At 44.2% G+C, this 27,791-nt stretch overlaps 1 protein-coding gene across 1 annotated transcript; it reads left to right on the top strand.

The window, feature by feature from the left end:
• The first annotated feature begins 8,389 nt into the window (after window positions 1-8,389).
• On the top strand, window positions 8,390-26,834 carry Ldhb (lactate dehydrogenase B). The gene is made up of 8 exons (XM_021189939.2): window positions 8,390-8,495; window positions 10,767-10,901; window positions 14,943-15,060; window positions 18,090-18,263; window positions 20,976-21,149; window positions 22,476-22,593; window positions 24,069-24,192; window positions 26,479-26,834. The coding sequence occupies exons 2-8, from the start codon at window positions 10,773-10,775 to the stop codon at window positions 26,644-26,646; spliced, it is 1,005 nt and encodes a 334-aa protein (XP_021045598.1). The 5' UTR covers window positions 8,390-8,495; window positions 10,767-10,772; the 3' UTR covers window positions 26,647-26,834.
• The last annotated feature ends 957 nt before the right edge of the window (window positions 26,835-27,791 follow it).

Raw genomic sequence — 27,791 nt, 5'->3', positions numbered from 1 at the left:
GGCAGCGGGCAGCGGGCAGCGGGCAGCGGGCAGCGGGCAGCGGGCAGCAGGCAGCAGGCAGGGCACTGAAAGCAACATGTGAACAGGAAGCAGAGTGAGCTAACTCAAATTAGCCAGAGTCTTAAGGCATAAATAACATCAATTAATGAGGTGCTCATTCTTATCATGTGTCTCCAATAAGCCATTCCCCTTTCTCCTTTCCTGTGTGTGCATCATGTTAGTAAACCCCAGTTCTCCTCTAAGGAAAGGTTCGGTAACTCTCCCTCATTCACAAAAAAACCTTAACCTTGAAAACGGCAATGAAACAAATGACATGAATGACATGAGGGAAAGGAAACTCTGACCTAACCTGTCCAGCACCGTCTTCTTCCTCAGGGTTACTGGGGCACTTTTAAAGGATGCTAACAGGCTGGCTGTGTACAGGCCACACTGGACTGCCCGTGAAAAGGCCTAGGAAATGTTTGAACTTCTGGGGTTCTCCTGGTCTAGTGAGAGGACAGAAGGGGTTTGGGATTTAGCTCAGTGGTAGAGCGCTTGCCTAGGAAGCGCAAGGCCCTGGGTTTGGTCCTCAGCTCTGGGAAAAAAAATTTAAAAAAAAAAAAAATGAGAGAGGACAGAGAGTAGTGACCCACACCTGTAACCACAGCACGTGGAAGGTGGCTGCCTGAGAATCAGAAACTGAATCACATCCCTGACTATATATATGTGGTGAGTTCAAGACCAGACTAGGCTACATGAGACCTCATCTTAGAAACAACACAATAACAAAGGGTTTCCCTGGGCCCATATAGCTCTGTGACCACAAAGCCAATGTTGGGATGGATTAATGCAGTATCTACTGGGTATAATCTGCCCCCAGAGAGACATAAACAATCAGGAGCCTCCAGAAATGTATTCAGATGGGGGAAATGAGGCTCCCACTGTCCGCTGATGGCCAGTGTCTGGGAATGGCTGGACTGTGGATCTAAGAGCTCACATAGCACAATCAGTTATACAGAACTATCTGTGTCTTGAGTGTGTGTGCGCATGTGTGTGAGAGAGGGCAGGGGAGCCCTGATGACATGGCTGCATTCCCTTTGTTTAAAAAGGCACACATGCATAGAAGTCAGGGAGCTGAGCAAGGTCAGTTGCAGTACTTCGGGGGTATGAATAGGCGGTGTAAAGGTAAGCTACATCTCAGTCTTAGGTGGGAAGGTCCAGGGAATGGCTCTGATCAAAGCCTATGTCTTTGTCAGTACTTAATATTTAACAAAACTTGCTTTAAATTTGGGGGGAAAAAAAGATAAGCTACATCTTTCAGGAAATATGGAACACTGGAATACAAGAAGACATTCCTTAGTGTAAGCAAGTATACACACACACATACATGCACACACTTGCACACATATACACACACATAAGCACACACTTGCACATGCACACACATGCATGCACACATGATATGAGATCTGTACCTCAAGTCATCCTTGGCTTCCCTGCCTGTGCTCTGCCCTTTTAGCCTGGCTCACGCCCACCATTCAGGATTCTGTTTGCTTCCTCTTCCTGTTCATCTCTTTTCCTCTCTCCTTTCTAATTCAAGTCAACCTCACAGGCAAAAAGCCTCTCTGGCTGCCTAGGCTCTCCCTGATCACAAGCTCAAAGGGGTGCCAGAGATAGCCTGGCTCATTAGCATATGAATTCCTGTGACTGTGGGCACAGAGTAACCTGAGCATGGAAACTCTGACTCTTTGTGTCTAAAACAGCCAGCCTCTGGCATCCAACAATGACAGAAATGAACTCCCTTCGTGTGAGTGTGAATACCCACACACATACACAGGACATGTACATTCAGTGGGTGTGTATTCAGGAAGCTTGGTTAGAAACCCTTGAACTTGTTAAGAACCCAGTGGCCTTGTTAAGAAGGAGCCAACGCCTATGAATAAATAAAGGAACAGAAAGACACATCCCATATGGCTGAGTACAGCCGAGTACTCAAACGGTTTTCATAAATGAAATTTTACAATAACATTTTTTCAGAGCCAGTGAGATGATTTGGCAGGTGAAGGCACTTGGCCTTTTTCATGCCTGAACACCTGAACTTTGTCATCAGGACTCACTTGGAGGGAGAGGGCCAGCTCCTGAAAGTATCCTCTGCAAACACAGATACACATATATACACACATGCTCATACACATACATGCACATACCTCCCCACTCACAAACACATGAACATACACAGTAATTTCAACTCTTCATTACTTTTAATTATTCTTTAAATAGGCATGTGTGTAAAACTTAAAAACTATGGAGACAACACAATGGAAAGCAATAACCCCCACCCCCACTCCATCCTACCCCCAACCTCCCACCCCAACCCCCACCCCCAGCTGCTCAATTCTCCCCTTCAAGCCATTGTCCCAATTGCAAATTTTTCCTGGGGTGCAGAGGCATCTTAAACTTTTAATATTTAATACTGTTTAAATCGTAATCTTATATGCATGAGTGTGTGTGTGTGTGTGTGTGTGTGTGTGTGCTCAAGTGTACATATGTGCACCATATACACATAGCTCTTGATACTCAGAAGAGAAATCGAAACCCCTGGAACTGGAATTACAGGTGATCATGAGGGGCCATGTGGGTGCTGGGAACTGAATCCAGGACCTCTGCAAGAGTTAGAAATGCTCTTAACTGCTGAGCCATCTCCATAGCTCCCCAAAATTAAATTTAATACTTAAATTATATATATATATATATATATATATATATATACATAATACATATATATTCAAGATAAACTATTTGCCTGTGACTGAGGTATTATTAGCCCTTGACAACTGCCAAAAGGAAGTTTACTGAGTGGCCACTGGCATGCTAAGTGTTGGGCATCTATAAGGTTTCCAGGCAGATTTGCCCAGGAGGCGCTGGAAATAGAGACCTGGGGCTTAGGAGAGGGGTCTGGGCAGGAGGTGGAAATCAAGGGTAATAGGTTGTTGATGCCAAAGTTATGGGCAGCAACCCACACAGCACGGATAGAGGGGGTGAGATGCCGGTTGTACAGTGAATCCTGGCAGATGCTGGAAGAGCTCACACCCAAACCAGGAAGGATAAGGGGGGAGTTTATGGTGATCAATTTCAACATCAAAGTAGGTCCTAATTCTGTACCCTGTTGTTTTCCTATAGGAATGTGTCAGAAGGGCAGCCCTCAGGATGCTGGGAAGAGAGGAACAAAAAAGTATTACTAATAAAGTGAGAGGTGGGCAAAGGATCCATCAGTGGATGCTGAGGATGTGGGAATAGAGAAGCAACCGATACAGGATTGTTTCTTTTAAAACAACAGCAGCAACAACAGTAGCAAAGGACCCCTTATAACCCAGGGTGGCCTCAAATTTGCCATGTAGCTAAGGCTCACCTTGGATGTCTGATCCGTTTGCCTCCCCTCCTGAAGGCTGGGGTTACAAGTGTGCACTAACACGCCTTCCTTATGCAGTGCTGGGCTCACACCTGGGGTGTCCTGCAGCCTGTGTTCTGTCCCCTTACTGCCCCTCACCTTGGTGCATTTGTAAGTGTGAATGACTCTGACTCCCTAACTTGGCCTTTCCCCCTCCCAGCTAGTGGAACAGTCACCAGGAGAGCACCTGTCTCAGGTTGCTCTGATATGCAAATCACCCACCTGAGCTTAACAGGAGTTTGCAGTCTTCTGCCAAGTCTATTCAAAAGTACCTACAAAGAGATGTCAGGAGCTTATAGGAGGTACTTCTTAAACCACAAGGGAGGAGGGGAGGAGGGAGGAAGAGAGAAGAGCAGAAGGGGAGGGCAAAGAAAAGAAAGGAGAAAGGGGGAAGGAAATAGATTTTATATTTTTAAGCATTATTTATGTTTATTTTTATCTAGAAATTATGCTGTGCCCATTGCAAAAAAAAAAAAAATGTTCAGTATAAGAAAACTATTTCAGTAACTCTCATACACATAAAACTGAGAAATCTGTATAAAGGCTGTAGGTTGGCCTTTAGGGTACCAGTGTCAGTCTTCACAATGGAGTAGCACAAAACACAGACAACACAAAGTACATGGCCGCTGTGAAGGACCAACAAAACACACACACACACACACACACACACACACATTTATACTTTAAAAAAACTTTCTGTTGTTGATACATGTATCTATTTGTATCTATATATGTCTATCCATAGTATGTCTCTATGAATCATCATGATTACTTATGTTTGGAACAAATGGTTTTTTTTTTTGACAGATTGGCCACAATGAAGCATTAATACTGAATAGGGTCAGAGAGTAATGAAACTGGAGCCAGATGAGGCTAGGAAGAAAAAGCAGCAGCAACAACAACAACAACGTAACAAAAACTGTTCTCCAAAAGGAGAACAACGTTGGCTCATGTGTCTGGGGATGTACAGTGTAGATGAAGTCAGGACCTACACCCAATGAACGAACGCCTTAATCATGGAAGTCGGAAGAGTGCCCTGAACCTTTGGTCACTGGAACTACCCTGGACAAGCTGTGAGCTTGGGAAAGTTGATTCCCATCAGCTCTGCAGGAGAGTACCTGTTTAGAAGTTCACCTTCGAGAAAAACCAAGACCTCGTGCCTGGTGGGTGACTCACTCCTTCAGGACTCTCTCTAGGACAGGAATGCCTGACTTGTCTCACGTGCCCTGCAGAAGAGAAAACAAACAGGCATTCACCACAGATCAAGCACCAATAAACCACCAAAGGAATGACCCACCAGGTCCCGCTTGTAACCCCTGAGTTTACTTACAAAAGCATGAAGAGAGGGGGGTGCTTGTGGGAGTGGGAGCTACCCCCAAACAGCTGCCTCACCAAGAAAAGCCTCACACCAGTATAGGAAGTCCTGACCTCTGTCAAGCCTTCATTTACCCTTCCTAAGACCAGGTGCAGACAGAACAGAATTAAATACAGCTAGGGGAGGGCGAGGGGTGCACTCCTTTAGAGTGGAAGGTCAAAAGGCTCCCCTTTTGGGGGAGAGAGGTCAATCTGACTAAAGTGGAAATGGATCTTTTGTTTAGAGAACAGGGGTCCACAATCTAGTGTCCAGAAAGCCCTGGTTCCATTCCTAGCCCTGCAAATTAGAAAATAAAACTAAATAAAGGTTCTTTTTTTTTTCCTGAGAGCAGACTTTAGGATGCAATTACTGCACAGGTTTTTCCACTAAAGGGTCAATCTTCACTAAAGACTGCTGCTTTCAGACTCTCGGGAAAGAGAAATCCAGGTCTGAGGCACACTGGTGGGTTTCAGTCCGGGAATGTGTCACCAACAGCATCACTTCTAAAGTGTGGCTGCTCTAGCACGTTGGAGTTCTCAACCTTAAGGGTTGCAACCCCTTTAGGGTTGATATGACCAATGGAAAACACAGGTGTTTACATTACAGTTCCTAACAGAAGCAAAATTACAGTTCTGAAGTCGCAAGGAAACAATTTTATGCTTAGGGGTCGCCACCACACGAGTAGAGCACAGCACAAAGCAGTCTACATCCAGCTAGTGCCCCAGTGTGGCCTGACCGTTGTCCTCAAAGGACTGATCATGACCTCAGGAAAGACTCCTACACCCTCTCTTTGGCCACCACTGAAACAATGGGGGTGGGGAGGTAAGGAATTTGAATTGTCTTCTTCGTTCTTCTTCCCAGTGTGGTACCTTTGGAAAGTACCTTTTCTCTGCTTTAATTGCCAGATTTAATTGCTTCTCTAATTCTTATTTAATATGTTAGGGCCACCACAGCCCAGATTTTTGACCCCAACAGCTAGGTAATATCATGAGTCAATTCAAAACTGCTGATATAATTCACACTATAAATACTCCCTTCTAAACAGTATGGTTAATGTTTCCACAAAAAGATCAGTTCCTATTAAACCTTCACAAGAAACGAGTAGATAATTAGAATCTGAAAACAGTTCCTTTGAGACATTAAACACCCAGTACTCCTCTTGATTGCCTGGGGTTCTCTTCTCCTAAAAGAGTCTAGGGTACAAGGTGTAGTCCAGGGTTCAGAACACAGTGGCTGTGACACCCTGGATTTAAAAAAGAGAAACCCAAGGAGAACTGAAGGTTCTAACCCTGTGTCCTATCTCGGAGTATGTTAGAGTGTACCCTATAATAACAGCCTCAGTTCATCCTCCTCCGCCCCTGCTCAGGCTCTGGGATCAGTGGGAACCCTTTTAGCTTCCACACCTTTAATTCAAACAATAAAAACAACTGGCAGCTATTCTCTAAGACTGGGTATGTAATCAGATTTGATAGTCTCTAGAGCTTCTTTTTCTGTTCTACAGTTCACTTGCTCTGGTTCAAAAACATGACACCCTGACAATGGAAGATAATCTTTTTAAGATTCAAAAGAAAAACCAACCAACCAACCAACCAACACCAAAACCAAAAACCAACCAACCAACCAAACAAACAAACAAGAAAACCCCACCAGGCAGTCCTTGTAGAGGTGGTGAGCCCCTCAGCCCTATGCCCTGCAACCCTGCACTTCCTGAAGGCTACTCACAGTGCACAGAGCGGCTATGCCATGATCCACATTCTCTCTCTCTCTCTCTCTCTCTCTCTCTCTCTCTCTCTCTCTCTCTCTCTCTCTCCTTTAAAGCTGGTGTTTCTCTGTGTAGGCCTGGCTTGTCTTGAACTCAGAGATCTGCCTGTTGTCTGTCTCCGCCTCCCGAGTTTGGGGACTAAGGGCATGTGCCACCTTGCCAGGTCAGGAGCACATTCTGCATGATCATTTCCTTATGCTTGCAACCCTCTAGCACATTGTCATTAGCAGGCATCTTGTGTTGTGTGTCTTGGTCCCTGAAGCATGACTCCTACATAGGAACATTCTCTGTACATAGTTTTAAAGGAGGAAACCCAACCTCTCTTTTGACTATTTCCTTTTTACATTTGTACTCGGTTTTATAACCCATCTCACTCCCCGAGAATGATTTACTTTAACTTCTTTAGCCCTTGTTGCCTGGATGTTTTCTAAGCATTTACCTTACAGATGGAAAGCTCTATTCTTTCCCTAAAATTCCCCATATCCACCCCTTCCCCTTCAGCTCCTGGTACTGATATTCTTTTTCACTGCTGGGATTCAAACCCCAAACAACAAGCCTGTACTCTACCCCAAAGTCCCATCCATAACTGCCTATCACTTCTCCATCAAAGCTTCTCCTTTTCTTCAATTCCTACAATTCCTTTTACCCCCCCCCCGCCCCCCGTAATGTGATTGCTCCATCCAGACTCCCCCAAATTTTCAGTAAATGGGGACTAAGGGCAGCACCCAGAGAGCAGTTATATTCATACTTACACCTTCAATGCTTGACAGAGGAGAGTTCTATTTATAGAATTAGCAGTCATTGACAAGAGCTACACATTTAAAGAAAACAAAAGGCAAATTCTCACACAGCAGCTTCAGTGAGCTTGCTAGATGGGGAAACAATTTTATCTTAAGAAAACACAACTGCCGTAAATCTTCAGAACCCTTCTGATTGCTTAATCCATGCTGGAATAAGGAACCAGGCACTGGGCTGGATAAGACAAAGAGCTAAGAATTTGGGAAGACAATTACAGGGCTGGGGCTGTTACTCCCAGCTAAACTGTGAGCTCCTGGATTCTATCGGAAGCACTGCCACACACACACACACACACACACACACACACACACACACTGTACCAGCTCAGTGACTCCTACGGAAGTTACATCTTTCTTAGGGTCCTTACTTTCCCCCCTCAGGGCCAGGCCTTTTCTTGTTACCTTGCAGTTTCCTGGAGAAAATGTGAAGAGCAGAAATCAGGCACCTCCGACCTTGTTAGGCAGCTATTTAGTTGAATTAGGTGTAGGGAGAGGGGGAGGGGAGGTTACTATCTTATCGAAGGAACTTGAAAATGACGACCAAAGTTCTCTTCTCTTCTGTGTTTTTTTTTCTTTTTCTTTTTGTTTTTGTTTGTTTGTTTGAAACAGTCTTAACGGAGAGGCCCAGGCTGGTCTCAAACTCCTGACTTCCCTCAGGACTCAGCTTTGTCAGTGCTGGGATAACAGGAGTGTATAAAACCCTGCTCTGGCATGCTTTCTCGGGAAAAGAGTTCAGAAGCTCCGAGGCCTTTTGGAGTGATGTATCAGTAGCAACTTAAGCAAGGCGACTGCTCTAAAGGGGAGCCGGAGTGCAACCTAGACATAGGTTTCTATTAGCACAAGATGGAGACCATACAGAAGGCCAGAGAGGCAGGTTTACGGAGTAAGGGCTTCAGCGGAAGGTGACCTCTAACTTTAGGGAGTGGGGGGAGAGCGCGTGCACACTCTAGCCTTGTCCTTGAAGGAGATTGAGCGAGCCGAGGGGAGGGATAGACCCGGCTCGGGTTTCCAATCACAATGGAGAAAGCTAGGAGGCTGGAGCGCTGCGGCCCCGCCTCCTCCTCCTCCTTCTTGTAGAGCCAGAGTCTGCAGTCCGCAGAGCCGCAGCCTGCTGATTTTGCAGTGGTTCTGCGCTGCAGATTCTCCTCTTGTCAGGTAGGTCTGAACCCAGGATCCCATAAACATGACTTAACTGAACAGCAGCGTGTGTGTTGTGGGAGTAGGGAGTGCAGAGGTGTTATTGTTTGGCAGAATAGGAGGAAGGAGCTACGTAAGACACATCCACTCTGTGGGGCCTTTGCCCCTGAGCATCCATGCTCCGACCTATTTCTTCTTTGTGGTTTTGGGTGGCAAGCCGAGCGAGCAGAGGTGCGCAGCTGAGCTCCGACTCCGTCTGCACCTTGGTGCAGCCTGAGCACAGGCTGGTCTCGGGCCTGTGTGCTATCTATGGAAAGACTTGTAACGTAATGTAAGTCAAACCGGGTCTCTTGAAGTCCTTGGCAGTTAACACATCATCCACCCCCTGCAATGCAGCCTGGGGCAAGCTGGGGCCGCGCGTCTCGTTGCCCGGGAAACCGAGCAGGGTCTAGGTGGGTCCCTGTGAAGGTTGGAAGGTCTTGCACCTGGTGATGGAGAACGGACCAAGCTATTGTAGCAATGAGGATAAAGGAAAGTTGGGTCCGGGACACCAGGCTTAGTCTTCTCTCACGCTGCCCACCCTGCAGCCGGGCACTAGCTGGGCCTCTTGAGATGCACTAGGATTTTGTTTACTTCTTGTGCTAAGTGTGGAAGCCTAGGCTTGCCCCTGGAGACCTTATTCGAGGTGTGCGCTGATGTCTCCCTCGTGACCTGCTTTGCACAGGAGGAAAGGTAGCTTGGGTGTCGCGGAACTGAACAAGCTCCGACCGGACCAGGGGTCGGGGATACGACTCGTTTTAGTGGAGACATTGGAAGCCAAACCTGGGCTTTAAGAGTTAACATAGGAGATTCTCTGCGGAGTCGACCTTAGCCCCTGACCTAGACATCCACAGGAGAGGGGGATGTGGGAGACCCTGAGGCTAGGGTGTTTTTCCTGTTCCTTTCTCCCTACAGTCAACTCCCTGATTTGACACAGGCTTGCTACAATGCAAACTATTTTCTTCTCATTCTCTATCACTGTGGGAGGTGGGGGTGGAGGAGAATACACGCTGAACTTCAGTCTAGATATCTGCCTGTGCTTGCTGGATCTTCAACACTGCCGCCTTTGAAATTCCCCAAAGTGATTTAAAATGTTTTCAGGACAGCTTCAGCATTCCGGTCATTTTTTCAGACAGCATCCCAGGATGAAGGAGGGTGACCTTGGCCTCTCCTGACCCTCCTACCTCCATCTCCCCAACCTTGGGATTCCAGGCCTCCCTAACGCTCTCTGGAGCCTACCTAACAGATTTGAAGCCAACTCACAAAAATAAACTTGGTGTGGGCAGGCTTTGGGGAGGCTGCGCTTTTCTTACTGAAGAGATGAAGCTACTCAGCTGATGCTGCCTAAGATACAGGGCCTGTGTGAATCCATTTTAAGGTCGGTGCTTTGACCAACGCCCCCTCCCCCCCAGCAGTACATCTCGACATCCACCAAAAACTACAAATGTGATTCTCTAAGGCAAAATAACCCTGGAGGCAGTACACATTAGGGGGAGGGCTTGCAATACAAATAAGTTATGGAGCAAAGTAGTTGTGATTGCTTCAGGTACTTCATTCTGGACAACTAAGGGTTCTTTACAGGGTTCGTTAACTAAGTCAGGTTTCGTTACTTAGCCCTTTACAGATTAGAAGTGAAAATGAGGTTATTGGAAAGACCTGGCTGGGCTGTGGAAGCTGGAGTGGAGCCTCAGCTGTGATAAACCATGCTAAAAAGAAACCAACGGAAACAATCGGCATAGATAACTAACATTGATACTTTCCTGGGAAGACACTGTGTCAGGAGGGCAGGGTGGTAACTTTTGTGAGATTTAAAGCAGTCTTTGTCTTCCACAAGTGATGATAATCATTTGTAATGAGAATTATAATTATTCATATTGGCTTTAAACAAGCTGAAAAATACATTAGCTGGTTAACACAGTTGCACACAAATTCCTTATAGGGACAAAAGAAAGAAATGAGCTTACTTAAGTATAAATATCTGTATCTTTAGCCAGTAGACTGCAGTTACAACAGAAAAGTCACAGGAGGGGTGGTGGGAACTTAATTGCTTGCATGGAGCTCTTGGCTCTGGGGAAGCATTTTGGTTTAAACTCATGGAGAATTTTGCACTAAGTCCTGCATTCAGTGAGATGTGGTTCCTTCTGGGCTTCTGTTGAACTATACTTTCCAAATCGATGCTGTGACATATTGGGCTACTTCTCAGTCAAATTTCATGCATGTAAAACACATTGGTCACCCCTTTTCTTGCAGGACAAGATGGCAACCCTTAAGGAAAAGCTCATTGCATCAGTTGCAGAAGAGGAGGCTGCTGTCCCAAACAACAAGATTACAGTAGTGGGTGTTGGACAAGTGGGTATGGCGTGTGCCATCAGCATTCTGGGAAAGGTATGTTTGAAGAGCACCGTAGGTCACAATTTCTGCAGGAGTTCGTAGTCTGTCTGAGGAGCCGAGGTCTGTGTTGCCAACAGACCCCCTCAGGCATCTGAAACAACTTGGAGAAATTACACTTACCTATCAGCACTTGTTTTTGGTCACTCTGGAACTGCTTCCAGGGTTTCTTAACACCGCTATAGTATAGAAACCCATCTTATTCATATTTAAAACTCTCCAGGTTGTCAAAACCACACCCCTTATATAGCTAGTTTTGCTTCAATCCAAGGCATGCATTTTATATCCTTACTGTATATCTTTTTCTCTGTTCTGCAAGCTTTTGACTTTTTTTTTTTTTTTAATGGTCCAGGTCAGTCTCATGGCATCTTCTTCAGTGAGTGCTTTACTGATGTCTTCTTATGATTTATCTTATTGTATCTGTTGGGTGGGTCCCACACCAAGAGGTCTAGCATAGTGACTTGCTTCATTTCTGTGGTGGTGAACTGAGCTCTGTGGCTGGATGGGTGACTGGAAAGTTTAGATACAGTGGAATCTGTCGTCTTAGGACATGTCTGTAGAGTTTTTGTAGAGACATGCTTGTTGAACTTTGAAGAATGTCTTCCTATCCTCAAACTTCTGAACCTCTGGCTTTATTTTGGAGTGATTTCAAGTGTAGTAGAAATTTGTAAAGATTATTTTAATAATGAAGACTTCCACATATGCATCTTTTGGATTTATCAACCTGCTGCATTTTGCTTTGCTTTGTCTCGTACTCTCTCTACCTCCTTCCTCTTCTTTCTTGCTCCCTCTCCATACATGTACACGCATATGTATATACACACATATGTATATACACGCATATGTATATACACGCATATGTATATACACGCATATGTATATACATGCATATGTATATACACGCATATGTATATATGCATTCCTTAAACCAGTTGAGAATATCTTAGCGAGATCAAACTTTCTAAGTTCTCCAGCTTGTTTCCTAGGAACTGGACAGATTCTCCCATGATCACTGTGGCCCAAAGCTCTTGCTTTGGTGTGTTCAGACTTGACCTTCCTTCTGCTGTCTACCTGTCTAGACTCCTGGACGCCCTTACAGACACCTTTGGCAGTTCACATGGTGGTTTCTTTTTATTTCTCTTAGTTTTAGTGGCTTGAGGCCTTGCTTGTTCAGAGAGCTTCCTTAAATGTAGGAAGAGAGAAAAGCAAGCCGGCAGCACCATCCCCTAACCCCTGCCCGCCCTGGGTAGAGCACACTGACCCTTTTGTGTGGTAGCTGCTTGAATTCCTCCCACCAAGCATATTCCTTCTGTTTGTGAAGTTTACTGTGTTGTTTTGTTGGGGATTGAGCCCAGGGACTCTTTTGTATGCTAGGCAAGCATTCTACAACTAAACGCCCTGAGTTCTGTTCTCGACCTTTTTTATTTTTATTGTGTTTTAAGAGTCTGTATGTATTTCACACTGTTCTCAAACTTGCGACTGTTCCTGCTTCCACCTCCTGAATGTTGGGGTTACCTTACCGGTATGGGCTATCGTGCCTGACCCAAAACTTTAAATTCTTTGGTGTTTTGCCTGAATGGATATTTGTGCACTCGTGCCCAAGATGGCCTTCTTAGAAGAGAGTGTCGTTTGCTCTGGCACTGGAATTACAGATGTTGTGAGCCGCCATGTGGGTGAGAATCTAAACTAATTCCTGAATAGGAGCAGCCAGGGCTCTTAGCCACTGTGCCACCTCTCTAGCCACCGTGTGAATTTTAAGTTCTCAAGGATCAAACTGTGAATCTTTTAACTGAGAAACAATTATCAAATTTTTCTCCTTTCTCTAGCTACTTTTTAATTGACTAGATACCTATGATAGGTGATAGTTCCCTGAAATGTAGGGGTTTTAAATGGTCTTTATTTTGTGTTGACTCTTACTTTGGTTAAAACAGAAACAATTGAGCTTACATTTCTTTTAAAAATATGTGTGTGTAATATCTGTGTGTGTGTGTGTGTGCGCGCGCGCGTGCGTGCGCGTGCATTATATACACATAAAATTAAAGAAAATAGCTTAAGTTTGGTGTTGGGCATGATGGCACATACCATCCAGGAGGGGGAGCAGAGGAGGGTATTACAAGTTTGAGGTGCTTTATTCTAAATAACTGGTAGACTCAAACTTCTTCTTTTGTGTATATGGTGGCTATTACTGTTTTGTTCGGGGGTCTCCTCTAAAAAAAAAAAAGCCAGGCTGGCCTTAGTATCTTGGCGGTCCCTCTTGCAACAGTTCTAACTTCCAGGTGCTGAGAGTCTTGGCCTGTACCACCTCATCCTCCTCATAGGATCTTTTCTTACCCTTGCTTTAAGATAAAGTGACTGAGGTCACCTGTCAGGGTCACACAGCTGCGGCAGAAGAGTGGCTCAGGTGGCTGGCTTCCACGTATCTGACCATAATCCAAAAGTTGACAATAGAGATAAATATATGCCCCATTAAGAGCATGGCTGACGTGCACAAGGCCTTGGATTCAATACCTCAGCACTGCAAAACAATGTGTTTATTTAGCATGCATAGCCCACCCAGTGCCACAGCAGCATAGGACACTGGAGAGAACTATGACCCTGGATCCTGCAGCTCATTGCTGCTGCCCAGAATACCTTACTACATATCCCTAGGATAGCAAAAGCTCAAAATGCAAACTAGCTAATGCCACTTACCTGTTGGGTTAATTATTTGAAAAGTTATATCTTTCCCTCCCACAAAAATCCCATGCTTAACAAGCACTTGAATATAAAACTGCCAGCCTTAAATACCAACGCGTTGGTGGCGGTCATTCATTAACTAAGAGGCAGCATCCACAACTGTATCTGTTCCACTGGAGACTTGAGATTAAAAGATTTCTACAGTAACACTCTTGGCTTTCAACCAGCCTTGCTCCTTAATAATATATTTATATTCACGGTGAATATATAAGCTCTGGATGTGTAGGTAGAGAAACTTGAGACAGTCGGCAGCATCATTGCTAGGCCTCTGGCTGTATAACTGCTCTTAGAGGAGGCCTGTCATACACAGCCAGCTATATCCAGCTCTTTGGTTATTTTGTTAGGTATTGGCTCACCTCTTTCCTTCGGCTACACATGTACTTCCAAGCTAATTCTCCACACCCTCTGACACAGAGACCCTGACATCTTGTGATGTGGTTTCCGACGACACAAGTTCTGAATTGTGTTGCCCTGTTAATTGCAGTGGCTCGCATGTGCTGTTACTAAAAGATGATTGGACGTGCTGATGCTGGGAATCGGCATAGACTGTTAGGCTGTTAAGTGAGAGGTCTTAAAAAATGCAAATAAGAATTCCGTGGGCTCTAAAATGCTCCATGGAAAAGAAGGAAAAGAATCTTTTTTTCCAAACCTGTTTAAGTAAAGAAAAAGTAGATAAAATTAGTGTTCATATTTGATACAGAGCTGGCATCCTTCCCTGTGCCTGGGATTTGGTTCATGATGACATAACTCTTCATCCCATGACTTGGATGCCTTGCCTGCCAAGACTCTGAGCTGCTCAGAGCCAACCTAAACATTGTAGGTTGTAGATGATTGAATACCATACTCAATACCAATCCTCAGTCGTTCTTGAGGATTTGGGCTGTTGGATGCTTAGCTGTTTGTAGAAGGCTTCTGTGGGGGTAGATTGGTGCTAAGCCATCCTTGCATGATTTGGGGTGCTGGATTAGTGACAACCAAAAACACTTGGCAAGCAATTTGGATGAGAAGGTGCTTAATTTTCCGGTACAGACCGTCATGGCAGGGACAGCATAGTAGCAGAACTGTAAGGCTGCTTGCTAATGTCTTCACAGATGAGCCAGGAAGTAAAGCCAGCTATACCGTAAACCTCAGGGCCTCCATCCCAGTGGCTCATTTATCTAGTGAGGCTTCATGTCCTAAAGGTTCCATAGTGTCCCCAGTTAGCACGGCTACCTGGGAACCACGTGTTCAGAACTCACGAGCCCATGGGCTACTTCACACTCAAACCACAACAGGAATGAACGCCTGGTTTTGTGTCTCTAGTCTCTGGCTGATGAACTTGCCCTGGTGGATGTCTTGGAAGACAAGCTCAAAGGAGAGATGATGGACCTGCAGCACGGGAGCTTATTTCTCCAGACTCCGAAAATTGTGGCCGATAAAGGTAGGTAGCTTCTTCGAATTCTCGAAGAGATGGAACATGAAAGGGGCTTTAGTATGAATGGATACATGGGATGCATCCTCCAGCATGACAAACTGATCATTCACTTTTGATTTGTTGCTATCTATTACTAGATGACTCCATCCTAAACTTCTTTCTGTTCTTTCTTTCGTTCATCCATTCATTTGTTCTTTTCTCTTCTTTTCTTTTTTTTTTTGACAGGGTTTCTCTGTGTAGCTATGGCTATCCTGGGACTTGATCTATAGACCTGGGTGTCTCTGCCTCCCAAGTGCTGGGATTAAAACCGTGTGCTACCATTGCCTATATAAACATTTTTTTTATTTATTATTATTTTCTTTATTTACATTTCAAATGCTATCCCGAAAGTTCCCTATACCCCACCTCCGCCCCTGCTCCCCTACCCACCCACTCCCACTACTTGGCCCTGGCCTTCCCCTGTGCTGGGTCATATAAAGTTTGTAAGACCAAGGGGTCTCTCTTCCCAATGATGGCTGACTAGGCCATCTTCTGTTACATATGCAGCTAGAGACTCGAGCTCAGGGGGTACTGGTTAGTTCATATTGTTGTTCCACCTACAGGGTTGCAGCCCCCTACAACTCCTTGGGTACTTTCTCTAGCTCCTCCATTGGGGGCCCTGTGTTCCATCCAATAGCTGACTGTGAGCATCCACTTCTGTGTTTGCCAGGCACTGGCATAGCCTCACAAGTGGCCACTACATCAGGGTCCCTTCAGCAGAATCTTGCTGGCATGTGCATTAGTATCTGGGTTTGGTGGCTGATGATGGGATGGATTCCTGGATGGGGTAGTCTCTGGATAGTCCATCCTTTCATCTTAGCTCTAAATAAACATTTTTTTTTAAACTAGGAAAAGCTGGAATTATGGGGCAGTTGTTTCAGTAACTGCTAACAACAAAATACTCTCATGATCTATTTTAGTAATTTCAAAGACTACAAAATTTCCATTTATTTAGAAATGGTCCCTTATTTTTTTTTTTATTTAAAATTTGTTCTCAATTCTACTTTTTGTAGAATATACAGTCTTTTAAAATGGGATTATTCTCCAGGTCTGCGGCTGTATCATCAGGAGAAAAATCACAAATTGTGATGTAAAGTGGTGGTGGTTGCTGTCTGCATCTTTCTCACACAGGCACACTTTTCTGCATCAGTTTCTAGAAATCCATTTTCTGGAGATCCTGCTAACGGGTGCACATGGCATGTGAACATTTTGTCATGAGCATCCGTATATCATTTGGTGCTGTACACCACATGCCAAGTGTTATCTTCATTGGCTCTCTTTCCCAAACATGTGCCCTGTGGTCATTTTGCTTGAGATAGACCTCATGGAATCCATGTTACCATGAACTCCCTATGAACTTGAGGCTACCCCCTCCTAACTGCTGGGATTATTAGTGTATGGCGCTTTGCTTGGCAACACAAATCTACTTCTAAAGTTAAGGTTTGGATGCATCCTTAAAAAATCAAATCCTTTTAAAAATATGCTTTTAAAAAATGCCAACAACCCTAGCAGGGCCCATATGTAGCACCCTGATTTACCAGTAGGCTGCACTGCATTCGTCCCAGGAGCATCTTCTAGGTCCCCAGCCCCCTTCCTCTTCCTGTGCTGATAATCTCTGTGTGCGGGGACAGGTTGCCTTGAAAAAAAACTAGATAAATCCCCATTACTTACTGACTAGCCACATTCAGGGTCCTGCATCAGGTGTTTGGGTTTGTCATTTCATCTTCACGGGTGTATGCTAAGGGTCGGGCCAGTCCCTGCGTTTTATCGGAAAGACTGTTAGTAACTGTCAGAAGCCACATTGCCACCCTGGCTAAAGATCACGTCAAATCTTAGCCAGATGTCAGATCTTGAAATACTGAAATGTTGACATACTTCCTTAGCAGAAAAACTTCTCCAAAAATTAACACTGCTAGAACATAAAATAATCTTCCTTAAGAAATATGGTATAGCCAGGTATGGTGACTCACACCTTTAATCCCAGCACTCAGGAGGCAGAGGCAGGCAGTTCTAGGCCAGCCTGGACTGCGTGGTGAAACTGCCTTAAACATACACACACTATTGGCATCTGTAGGCCATGCTGACCTTGAACTCATGACAGCCTCCTGAGTAATGGGATTCAAGGTGTGTCCCATCCCTTTAATATATGAAGTATTAGAAACCAAAATTTAATTTATAATCAAAACTGCCTTTCTTTCCCTTCATAAATGTCGGTAGCATTACATGGCTAAAATGGAATTAAAAATGAGTATTGTCCGTGCTGTATGTTACTAATTTAGGAATGTGTAAAACCACAGTTTCATGGCAATTATGGAAAGCCTTCCTGCTGGGCTGTGGGCTCACTGAGGTGCTTCAGCTTCTCTTGGAAATGCAGTGGACTTCTTAGCCACAAACATATTTTGGGGTTCGTATATGTCAGGTTTGAAGTCAGGTTGCATCATTGTTACTCAAGGAAGAAAATTGCAGCTTCAGAGACTTGAAGTTCAAAACCTCTTAATAGGGCTGGAGAGATGGCTTAGTGGTTAAGAGTACTGTCTGCTCTTCCAGAGGTCCTGAGGTCAATTCCCAGCATCCACATGGTGGCTCACAACCATCTGTAATGGGATCCTATGCACTCTTCTGAAGTATCTGAGGACAACAACAGTGTATTCACATATAAATCCTTAAAAACAAAAACAAAAACCTCTTTAATAGCTGCTGGGGATCATTCAGTGTGTGCTAATCTTCCAGAGGACCTAATTTTGGTTCATACCACCCATATCTGGCAGCTCGCAACCACCTGTAAATCTAGCTCCAGAAAGTCTGATGCCCTCATCTGGCCTTCTTTAGCCCTGCACACACACACAAATATACACACACAATCTTTTAATACAGAAAATTTAGTTTTCATAAGTTCTGGAAACATTGCATGGTGGAACTTCTAGAACATACCAGAGATAGCATGTTTGGCCCAGGAGTTGAATTTAAGGTTCACTCTCTTGTTTTCTTTTGTCAAGATTACTCCGTGACAGCCAATTCTAAGATTGTGGTGGTGACAGCGGGAGTCCGCCAGCAGGAAGGGGAGAGTCGGCTCAACCTGGTGCAGAGAAACGTCAATGTATTCAAGTTCATTATTCCTCAGATCGTCAAGTACAGCCCTGACTGCACCATCATCGTGGTTTCCAACCCAGGTACTAACATGGCACCTTAACTGTAACACTGGCCTGTCTGGTTCCAAACGTTTGGGGGACCTCGTTGTTTTGGGTTTGTTCACTGACCAAGGTCGTCTGCAGTCCACATGCCTTCTGTTACTGGCAAAGAAAGATGGTGTCTGCAAAACAGATGGCTCCATCCCAGGCTGCATGTTCAAAAATACTAGAAGCCTTGTATCATGGGTTTAGCCTTCTGGTTTCATCCGAGTGTGTTGTGGAGTTGTGAGGTTTTCCATTGGTAAATGATGGCTAGGTGGAGCGGGGATGTGGCTCAGTAAAGCACATGCTGTGTAAGCCTGAGGACCCGATCTCAGCATCCACATAGAAAGCCAGGCTCGAGAGTGGGCGTCTTCCCTTTCAATGCCAGGGAGATGGAGAATGGAGGAGCCCTGCTGCTCCTGGCCAGCCAGTCGGGCCAAATGGGTGAACTCTGGCTGCGTGAGAAACCCCATCTCAAACTAAGGTGGGGAGCAACTGAGGAAGACTCAGCATGGACCTTTGACCTTCACACTCAGGTGTGGGTACTCTCCTGTGCATGTATGTGCTCTCCTGTGCATGCACCGCGTGCGTTCGCCACATACAACGCACTGCAGTCCCTGACACTGCCTTTGTAGCCTGATGAATAAAATTATATAAGGCCATTGCTTACAGCCTCGGCTGGGCCCTAGCAGACCGGGATAAGAACTGGAGAACTCACAAAGCATCCATATCACCGAGCTCCCCCCTCCCCCCAGCTCCCTCCTAGCCATCCATTTGAATTGATAAGTCAGGACTAGATACAATAGCTACATTTCCCAAAGGGGCTTGGAAGTTGGGTGGAGAGAATGACTTGGTAGTTAAGAGCACTGGCTGCTCTTGCAGAGGACCCAGGTTCAGTTCCTAGCACCCACATGGTACCTCTAGTTCTGGAGGAACCCATTCTTCTGGACTCTGTATATGGCATACAGACATATAGCTAGATTTAAAACAAAAGAAAAAAATTTAAAGCATGGAATCATCTCTTATCACCTGGTATCAATCAATTATATTTCCCTTTTTGTTTTGTTTGTTTGACTAATTTTTTTTCTATTATTATCTTGCAAAGAAAGTAACTTTGCAATGGCCTGTTTTTTTTTTTTTTAGGGTGGGGGGAATTTTTTCTCCTTAGCCTTTTTTTTTTTTTCTGTTTAGGAAAAGCTTTCTAAGGATAATTAAGGTTTTGTAACTAAATATATTTTGTCATGTGCCAGACCAAATGGTTAAAAGTTTAATGTCTGTCACTACCCCCCCCCCTTTCTCCTGGGATGTACTAGACACTGAACTATGGGGTAGGCCATTGAAGCATGTCACCCAGGTCACTGTCACACATCATTGCTCTACCATTTACCATCAAAAGTTGCTGCATGATGGTGAGCATATTTATAAAATGGTAGAACTGGGTCTGATCTGTCACCTGGAGGATTGTGGCTAAGCCTGCCCGGGTGGGGAGTCATGGCAGTTCCTTTAGTACTGGGGCCTGGGACCTGATAGGAAATCATTTCTATATTCTCCTTTTTTATGAGCCTGGATTCGGGCTTTCTGAATGGTTCAGGCACGTATGTAAACCAACATGCCAGGTAGGTGTCGAACAGAGGTGGCCAGCAGCTAGCCATGTTCCAAGTGTCCACATCCTGCTTCACCAGCGGTGCGGCCTGATTACATCATTTCCAAGGTAGAGCTTCAAAGTGTGAGATTCCAGGGAAGCTCTTGTGCAGTAAAGTTGGCAGATGAAAGGCCTTGTTCAGTGAGAGTGTGCCAAAGATACCTTCGCCAGGCTCCCCAGAGGAGCGCAGGGATGGGGCCCGCCTAACTCATTGTCAGCTTCTTTTCTCCCAGGGTGTACATTTCCTTCTCTTTCCAACACAGCCTGTGACTTCTGTGACCCCACAGAAATGTTACTGCTGTGTCACATAGATGAAGGCTATGTAGCAGTCATCCAGCTATGAGATAGTAATGACATAGATTTCATGATTGTTTATTGGATAATATCACACTCAAGAAAATGTATGCAGGTACATCTCACTAACTTAGCATTGTTTGTGATGACAGCTATCACAATCCCAGACTGTTAATATTGGTGGCAATGTGAGTGTGTTAGTCACTGTTCTATTGCTGTAGGAAGACACCGTGACCACAACTTTTATAAAAAGTACTTAATTGCCTAGAGTTTCAGGGATGAAGTCCATTATCGTCATGGTGAGAACATGGCATCACACAGGCAGACCTGAGAGCTACCACTCAATCCTTAGGTAGAGAGGGAGCCTGGGCCTTGCATAGGCTTCTGAAACCTCAAAGCCCACCCCCTGTGACACACTTCCTCCAACAAGGCCTCACCTCCTAATCCTTCTAATCCTTTCAAATCATGTCACTCCCTGGTGACTAAGAATTCAAATATTCAAGCCTATGAGGGCCGTTTTTATCCAGACTATCACAGAAAGGGCTTCACCTGCTTTTTTCTTTCATTGACTTGTAGTCCTCCTGAGTATTATGTCAGATAATGCTACATTTGCACATGTTTGCACATTTATAGCTTCTTTACAAATCAATCCTATCCGCCTGTCCCAACTATGAAAATCTTTCTGGCCACATCTCACATGGGGAGGCAGAAGCCCAAGCGCCTTCTAATTGGCTGAGCAGTTCCAATTTCCTTACTATTTTTTCTGCGCTGTTTAGTGGATATTCTGACTTATGTCACCTGGAAACTGAGCGGGCTACCTAAGCACCGTGTGATTGGGAGCGGGTGCAATCTGGATTCTGCTCGATTCCGCTACCTCATGGCGGAGAAGCTTGGCATTCATCCCAGCAGCTGCCATGGATGGATCTTGGGCGAGCATGGAGACTCCAGTGGTAAGAAAGAGCTGGCTTACCATGAATGCTCTTTTCCTTATTTCAGACTTTAGTTTCATATATGTTGCTATATTTCAGAAAGGGTTTGGAAGTACTATACTTAACATTTTGGGTTCTGTTCCAGTTTGCTTTCTCTCTTTGTCATCTATCCATTGATCCACCTAGCTATCTATGGGGTTTTTTTGTTTTTTTGTTTTTTTCAAAGGCAGAGTCTTTCTGTATAGTCCTGGCTATCCTGGAACTTGCCATGTAGACCAGGTTGGCTTTGAACTCACCACAGAAATCAGACTCTGGTCATCCCACCTGGCAGCACATATCCCTACCTACTGAGCTATCTTGCCCATCTCACTATATTTGCCCTCCTCCATTAAGTATGAATCAGTCATGTCCACAGCATGAGAGAAAAGTCATTCATTCTTGGGCATGATGAGACGGATCCATGGTTTTCCTTTAAGACCGCAAGGATGTTTAATAAGCTTGGCACCGCAGATACTGTGGGCCAAGGGGCTCTTACTTGGCCACTTGCAGGTTATCTGCCATGGCTGTGTAACTGCACTGGACTGTACCTGGTCCATCGTCCATACCATCTGAGTATCCAGAGTTCTCCGAAACTTTCTACAGATCATGAGACTGGGATTTCAAAGCCAGTTCCCATGCTTGTAGACATTCTCCCCGATATTAAGAAGACCTTAATTTATATATTAGTGTACTTCCATAATGATAACTGTATTTGGGTATAATTATCCTAGATTTTTTTTTTAACTTATGAAGAGAGGGGCTTTTGTTACCAAACAGTCCCCAGGAGAGAAGTTTACATTTCTAAAACTGAGTGTTTAGGATGATCCCAAACTATAATTCCTTGTGATTTTTTACCAGCCTAGAGATTTGGAAAAGAATTTCATGTTCTCTGTAAATGACTGTTTTGAGCCATATTTGTTTAAAGCTAAAAGGTCAGAAGTAGAGGCTGGAGAAGTGGCTCAGCAGGTGAGGACATTTGCTGCTGTGGCAGAGGACCCAAGTTCAGTTCCTAGAACCCACATCAGGTTCACAACGGTCTGCAGCTCCAGCCCCGGGTGTCCTGGCTCACCCTTCTGGACTCTGGGCACCTGCACATACCTCAAACATACATACATTGTGTATGTTTATATGTGTGTGCATCTGTCTGTGCATGTGTGTGATATCTATTGTTAGTTGAAGGCAAATATTGGAACAAATCTCTCTCCAAAAAGGATGGAACTCTACCAGGGACAATTGCCATTGGAATAGTAGGGATAATTTGCATCAGAGAGCGGAGATAATAAAAGGTTTTGTCTTGCTTTTTCTCAGTGGCTGTGTGGAGCGGGGTGAATGTGGCAGGAGTCTCCCTCCAGGAACTGAATCCAGAAATGGGGACAGACAATGACAGTGAGAACTGGAAGGAGGTGCATAAGATGGTGGTGGACAGGTGAGTGGGTGGGTTTGAGTCCTGTCCTGGTGGATGGAGTCCTAAGCTGCTGCCACACTTCTGCTCCGGTGACTTCACTGGATGAGTCTGGCCCTGAGGGGAAGATTAGTGGAGACCAGTCAGACTTGCGAGGCAGGTCTCTAGAGAATGCAAATGTGTGTTCTCAGGAGAAAACAGGCAAATGTAGAGACAATATGGAACTGCCTAGTGAGAGGGACCTTCACCTTGCCACCTGTTAAATAAGGCTTGGTTCCTCCACAGAGGGGATCCTGGGCCCCTATAGTCACACAACCCACTTGGGCAGCCTGCTGGGAGATTTTAATCAGCTCTTTTCTTATCTGCCTATCCCTTTAAGATGTCTCCCATCCTAATTTATCTTTTCTGAAGCTGTTTCTTTTATTATCAACCATTCTCCATTATGATCTCCCTACCCCGAATCATACATCATTTTGAAACTCAGGCTTAGGCTCACATACTACCAGCGAAGCTGACTATGGCTACTGGAGGTGATTCCATCTTCAGGGTTATCTATCATGTGGCTTCTCCCAGATGCACTAGGTCCTAATGGCCCCTAGCTGGTTCTCTGTGGGCCCTTTAGTATGTGTAAAGTGTAAGACCTGCAGACTTGTCAGGATGAGGTCACATATCACATGCTGGGCCTCAGTCACATTGATTACTGACAAGCATTCAGTAAGGGTTAACTGTTTACAAAGAGGTTCTGTAGGAAGGTTGCTACCTCAAATATGCAAGTTTTACTGAGAAATGCTTTTTCCTGGAGAATTTGATTTGCATATAGCAAAAAGGATCTAAAAGTTGAAAAAGTCCTTAGATTTTCAGTTTAGTTACTGCTTCAATTTTAAAGTGATACGATGACTGCTCTTTTGAGGGACAACCTCTGCTGCCTTTCATTACTTCCAATGTTCATTATTATATCTGGAAGTACATGTTTATGTAAATTAATTTGGATTGAAAAATATTTTTTAGGGATTGGAGAGATCCCATATCAGTTAAGAGTGTGTATTGGCCTTGTAGAGGACTGGAGTTGTGTTCCTAGTACCCTCATCAGGTGGCCCATGATACCTATAACCCCAGCTCCGTGGACATCTGGTGCCTCTGGTCTCCTGATGCTAGTAGCAGTCCTGTGCACACACACCACATGCACCACGTGCACACTGACATACAGACACACAGTGCGTACACATAATTTAAAAAATCTTGAAAATGTACTTTCTTAACCATCATGGTGGCTTCGTAGACACGTCACTAGGTGTCTCCTGTCCTAAGGTTTATTTTGTCTGTATACTAATTCACTTGATGTTCTTAGAAAGCTTACGAAGCATTTTCCTCCTTTACTAAGAAAAGGAACTACAGCCAAAAATGGTAAGAAATGGACCAAGAGGACAGTTAGTCCGAGACAGAACAGGCACCACCCACCGTCAGGTTTCAGTGGTCTCTCTCCCTGGTCTGTTTTCTAGTGCCTATGAAGTCATCAAGCTAAAAGGCTACACCAACTGGGCCATCGGCTTAAGTGTGGCTGACCTCATCGAGTCCATGCTGAAAAACCTCTCCCGGATTCACCCTGTGTCTACAATGGTGAAGGTGAGAGACCCAGCTATGAAGTAAAACAGGATGTCCAGTCTTACGCTGTATAAAAAGATTCATCTTAAAAAAAAAAAAAAAAAAAAAAAAGGAACCAGGGAAACTTCCAGTCCAAAGTAACTTTTGCATCCAGGGTTTATACAATAAAAGTTTATTTTTTCTCTTTCCAACCAATGATTAGGATAAGCGCACTTGACTCTCTGGGGGCGAAGATGTCTGAACCTTTTCTAAGACATCTTCCTTGTGTTCTATTAAAAAAATAATAATAATAGGAAAAGAAAAAAGAAACCTATTAACTATGAGTCCTATTCAGAACCTTCCTCTATTATACCATTAAATAAGTATATACTAGGTTCATTATGTAGTAAGCTATAGACAGCCTTTCATGTAGCACTTTATAACACAGCGAATTTAGTTTTGTTCCATAGTTTTAAATCAAAAACTATGGAACGAAAGAGACAAAAAGAACCTGAGCCGAGGGCTGGGATTTATCTCTGTTGAGATAGTGCTTGCTTAGCCTGCATGGGGCCCCGGGTTTAATTCCCCAGCACTGTTTAAATCAGATGTGGTTTTGCAGATTTGTATGTAATCTGAGGATGTAGAGACAAGGATCAGAAGTTCAAAGTCATCCTCAGCTATGTAGAAAGTTTGAGATGAACTTAGGCTTCATTACCTCCTTATAATGAAATCTATTGAATAAAAGTAAATTTACATTAAAACAGCATATGTAGCAAGTGAGCCCTTTCTACACGTCAGTGTCAAAGTGAAAAAAGGTTGATGGGAAATAGTAGGTGTGGGATCCCCAAGAGCAAGCTAGCTGGCTGGACAAACTAAATTGGGTTCATGTGAGAGACCCTGCCTTAATAAAGTGGAGACTATCATGAAAGACACCTGATGACAACCTCTTGATTTCTGCATGCATGCATGCATGTATGCATGCATACCCACATACCCACACCCACAGACACTCTCTCTCACACACACCCACAGACACTCTCTCTTACATACACCCACAGACTCTCTCTCACACAGCCACAGACACTCTCTCTCACACACATACCCACAGACTCTCTCTCTCACATACACACACTCGCAGAAACTCACACACACCCAGACTCACACTCTCACAGACACGCACACTGAAACGTGTGCACACATGCATACCACACATACAGAAAAGGTAGTTGGGAACAGCATGATACCAGATGTTTAGGGTAGAGTGCTATGTACGGTTTACAAGGTGAGTATGGGAAAACGAGTATTTGTGACTTTTGGGGAGCATACAGAATGTTTTTAATTTTCTCTATTTTGGTGTATATACAAAAGAATTTGAGATTAATAGTTTTAAATATTAAGATAACTTGTTAAATAAATTAATCTAGCCGGACGTGGTGGCGCACGCCTTTAATCCCAGCACTTGGGAGGCAGAGGCAGGCGGATTTCTGAGTTCGAGGCCAGCCTGGTCTACAGAGTGAGTTCTAGGACAGCCAAGGCTACACAGAGAAACCCTGTCTCGAAAAACCAAAAAATAAATAAATAAATAAATAAATAAATAAATAAATCTACTAGTCATATAGAGAAAATAATTCCCTTATTTAAAGTGGCAGAACATTTGATATAGTTAATTATAGTTTAGTAACCTACTTCAATTCCTCTTGGCATATTCTAATTCTGCTTCCAGGAGATCTGATGCCCTCTTTTGGCCTTTGGAGGCAACTATGCTCACATAGTGCACATAAACTCACAGATACATAATAAAACATTTTTTTTTGAGGTTGTTTGTTTTTTTAGACAAGTTTCTTTGTGTAGCCGTGGTTGTCCTGGAACTTGCTGTCTAGACCAGAATCAAGCTTAGAGATCTGCCTCCTCCTGCCTTCCTGAGATTAAAGGCATGTGTTGCCATTCCAGGCACCAATCAATCAATCAATCAATAGAAAAAAAAATCTTAAATAAAATGAGTTGATAGGAAGTTAACTCATTGAGCAAAGAGTTAAAAGCCATTGAAAGGGTCATATAGCAAATTGTATTTAAGCAGAAAAATGTTTGACTTACAGGAAAGTAGTCAGTACTTAGTTTTTAACTAGTTTTGTCATAGAATAGGTTTGTATAGCCTATAAATATAAAACTGAACTCAAAACCCAAGTTTATGGGACATATGGACCAATTAAATGAAAACTAGGGAATTAATTTGTGTTTATCAAACTCGCTATAGTTGTTTGGATCCAACATAATTCTTCTGATCACTCTTCCCATGGCCTCATCTGGATTCTTTCTCTGCTCTCACAGGGAATGTACGGCATCGAGAACGAAGTCTTCCTCAGTCTCCCGTGCATCCTCAACGCTCGGGGGCTGACCAGCGTCATCAACCAGAAGCTGAAGGACGACGAGGTCGCTCAGCTCAGGAAGAGTGCGGACACCCTGTGGGACATCCAGAAAGACCTCAAAGACCTGTGACTGCCAGTCTCTAGGCTGTAGAACACAAGCCTCCAATGTGACCGTGAACCTTTAGTCTTCGGCCTTGTATGTAGGTCACAGTTTGCTTCTTCCCTGACATGTGATATGAGCTCACAGATCAAAGCCCAGGCTTGCTTGATGTTTGCACTGGGAGCTCCTGATCAAATAAAGTTAGCAATTGCAGCATACTTCTGCATGTCTTTTTCTCTGGTTCCTTGAGATGGTGTCTCCCTGCGTAGCCAGCACTAACCTCAAACTGAGCTCTTCTGGCTGCATGCAGCCTTCCTGGTGTTGAGATTACAGGCTCACCTTGTGTTTTCTTTAATGATTTCTGGAAAGCTGTGATAAGTTTCTTAAATGATTCTTCTACACCTCCAATGTCCTTAAATTCTACCATCTATGTTCCTGTAACCACCTTCCAGTTAGTGCCAGAATATTCGATCACAGTGTGCCCTATGAGTTTCATGTTTTGAGAATATATTTAACAGTTTGAAGGTTTTTTATTATGATCATGTATGATCACATGTAGGTATGTGCACCTATGACCAGCTGGGTCAGATGCCTTGAAACGGAGTCACTTGTGGTTGTAAGCCACCTGATGTCAGTGTTGAGAGGCAAGCCAGCGTCCACGGCAAGAGCAGTGCATGCTTTTAACCACTGAACAGCTCTCCAGCTATGATACAATTTTTAAGTTATAACCAGAGAAGAAATTAGTGTACCTTTCATATAATGTAGTCCATTTTCATTCTCTGAAGGGAAGAAACCAGCTTGTAAACTAGAAGTATGTTGGAGTTGTCTCTGTTAGTGAAGGAAAATGAACATTTGGGCTGAGTCACCCAGACCCAGTTGTCAGGAAGACTTCACACTATGGAAACTCAGATGCGTAAGGCAGAGTGACTTTTAACTGGTCTTAATTTACATGGGCTATCTAGGTCTAGGTTTAGGGATGGTTAAAAGCTACCATAACAGCCCTGGGTTTGAGAATTGGCTCTATCATTGATTGATAGTGGTCTGGGCATACTGCCTGCTGTCTAACCAAACCAAAGCCATAATTCCTTCATCCATGAGCAGTGATAGCAAGGGTTTATCTTCAATATGAGTGGTTTACTTCTGATTGATCTGTTTCTGTGCTGATGCTGAAATCC

The sequence above is a fragment of the Mus pahari genome, chromosome 2 (assembly GCF_900095145.1).
Source record: "Mus pahari chromosome 2, PAHARI_EIJ_v1.1, whole genome shotgun sequence".
In the NCBI taxonomy this organism is placed as follows: domain Eukaryota; kingdom Metazoa; phylum Chordata; class Mammalia; order Rodentia; family Muridae; genus Mus; species Mus pahari.
This window is presented reverse-complemented; position numbering and strand designations above follow the sequence as displayed.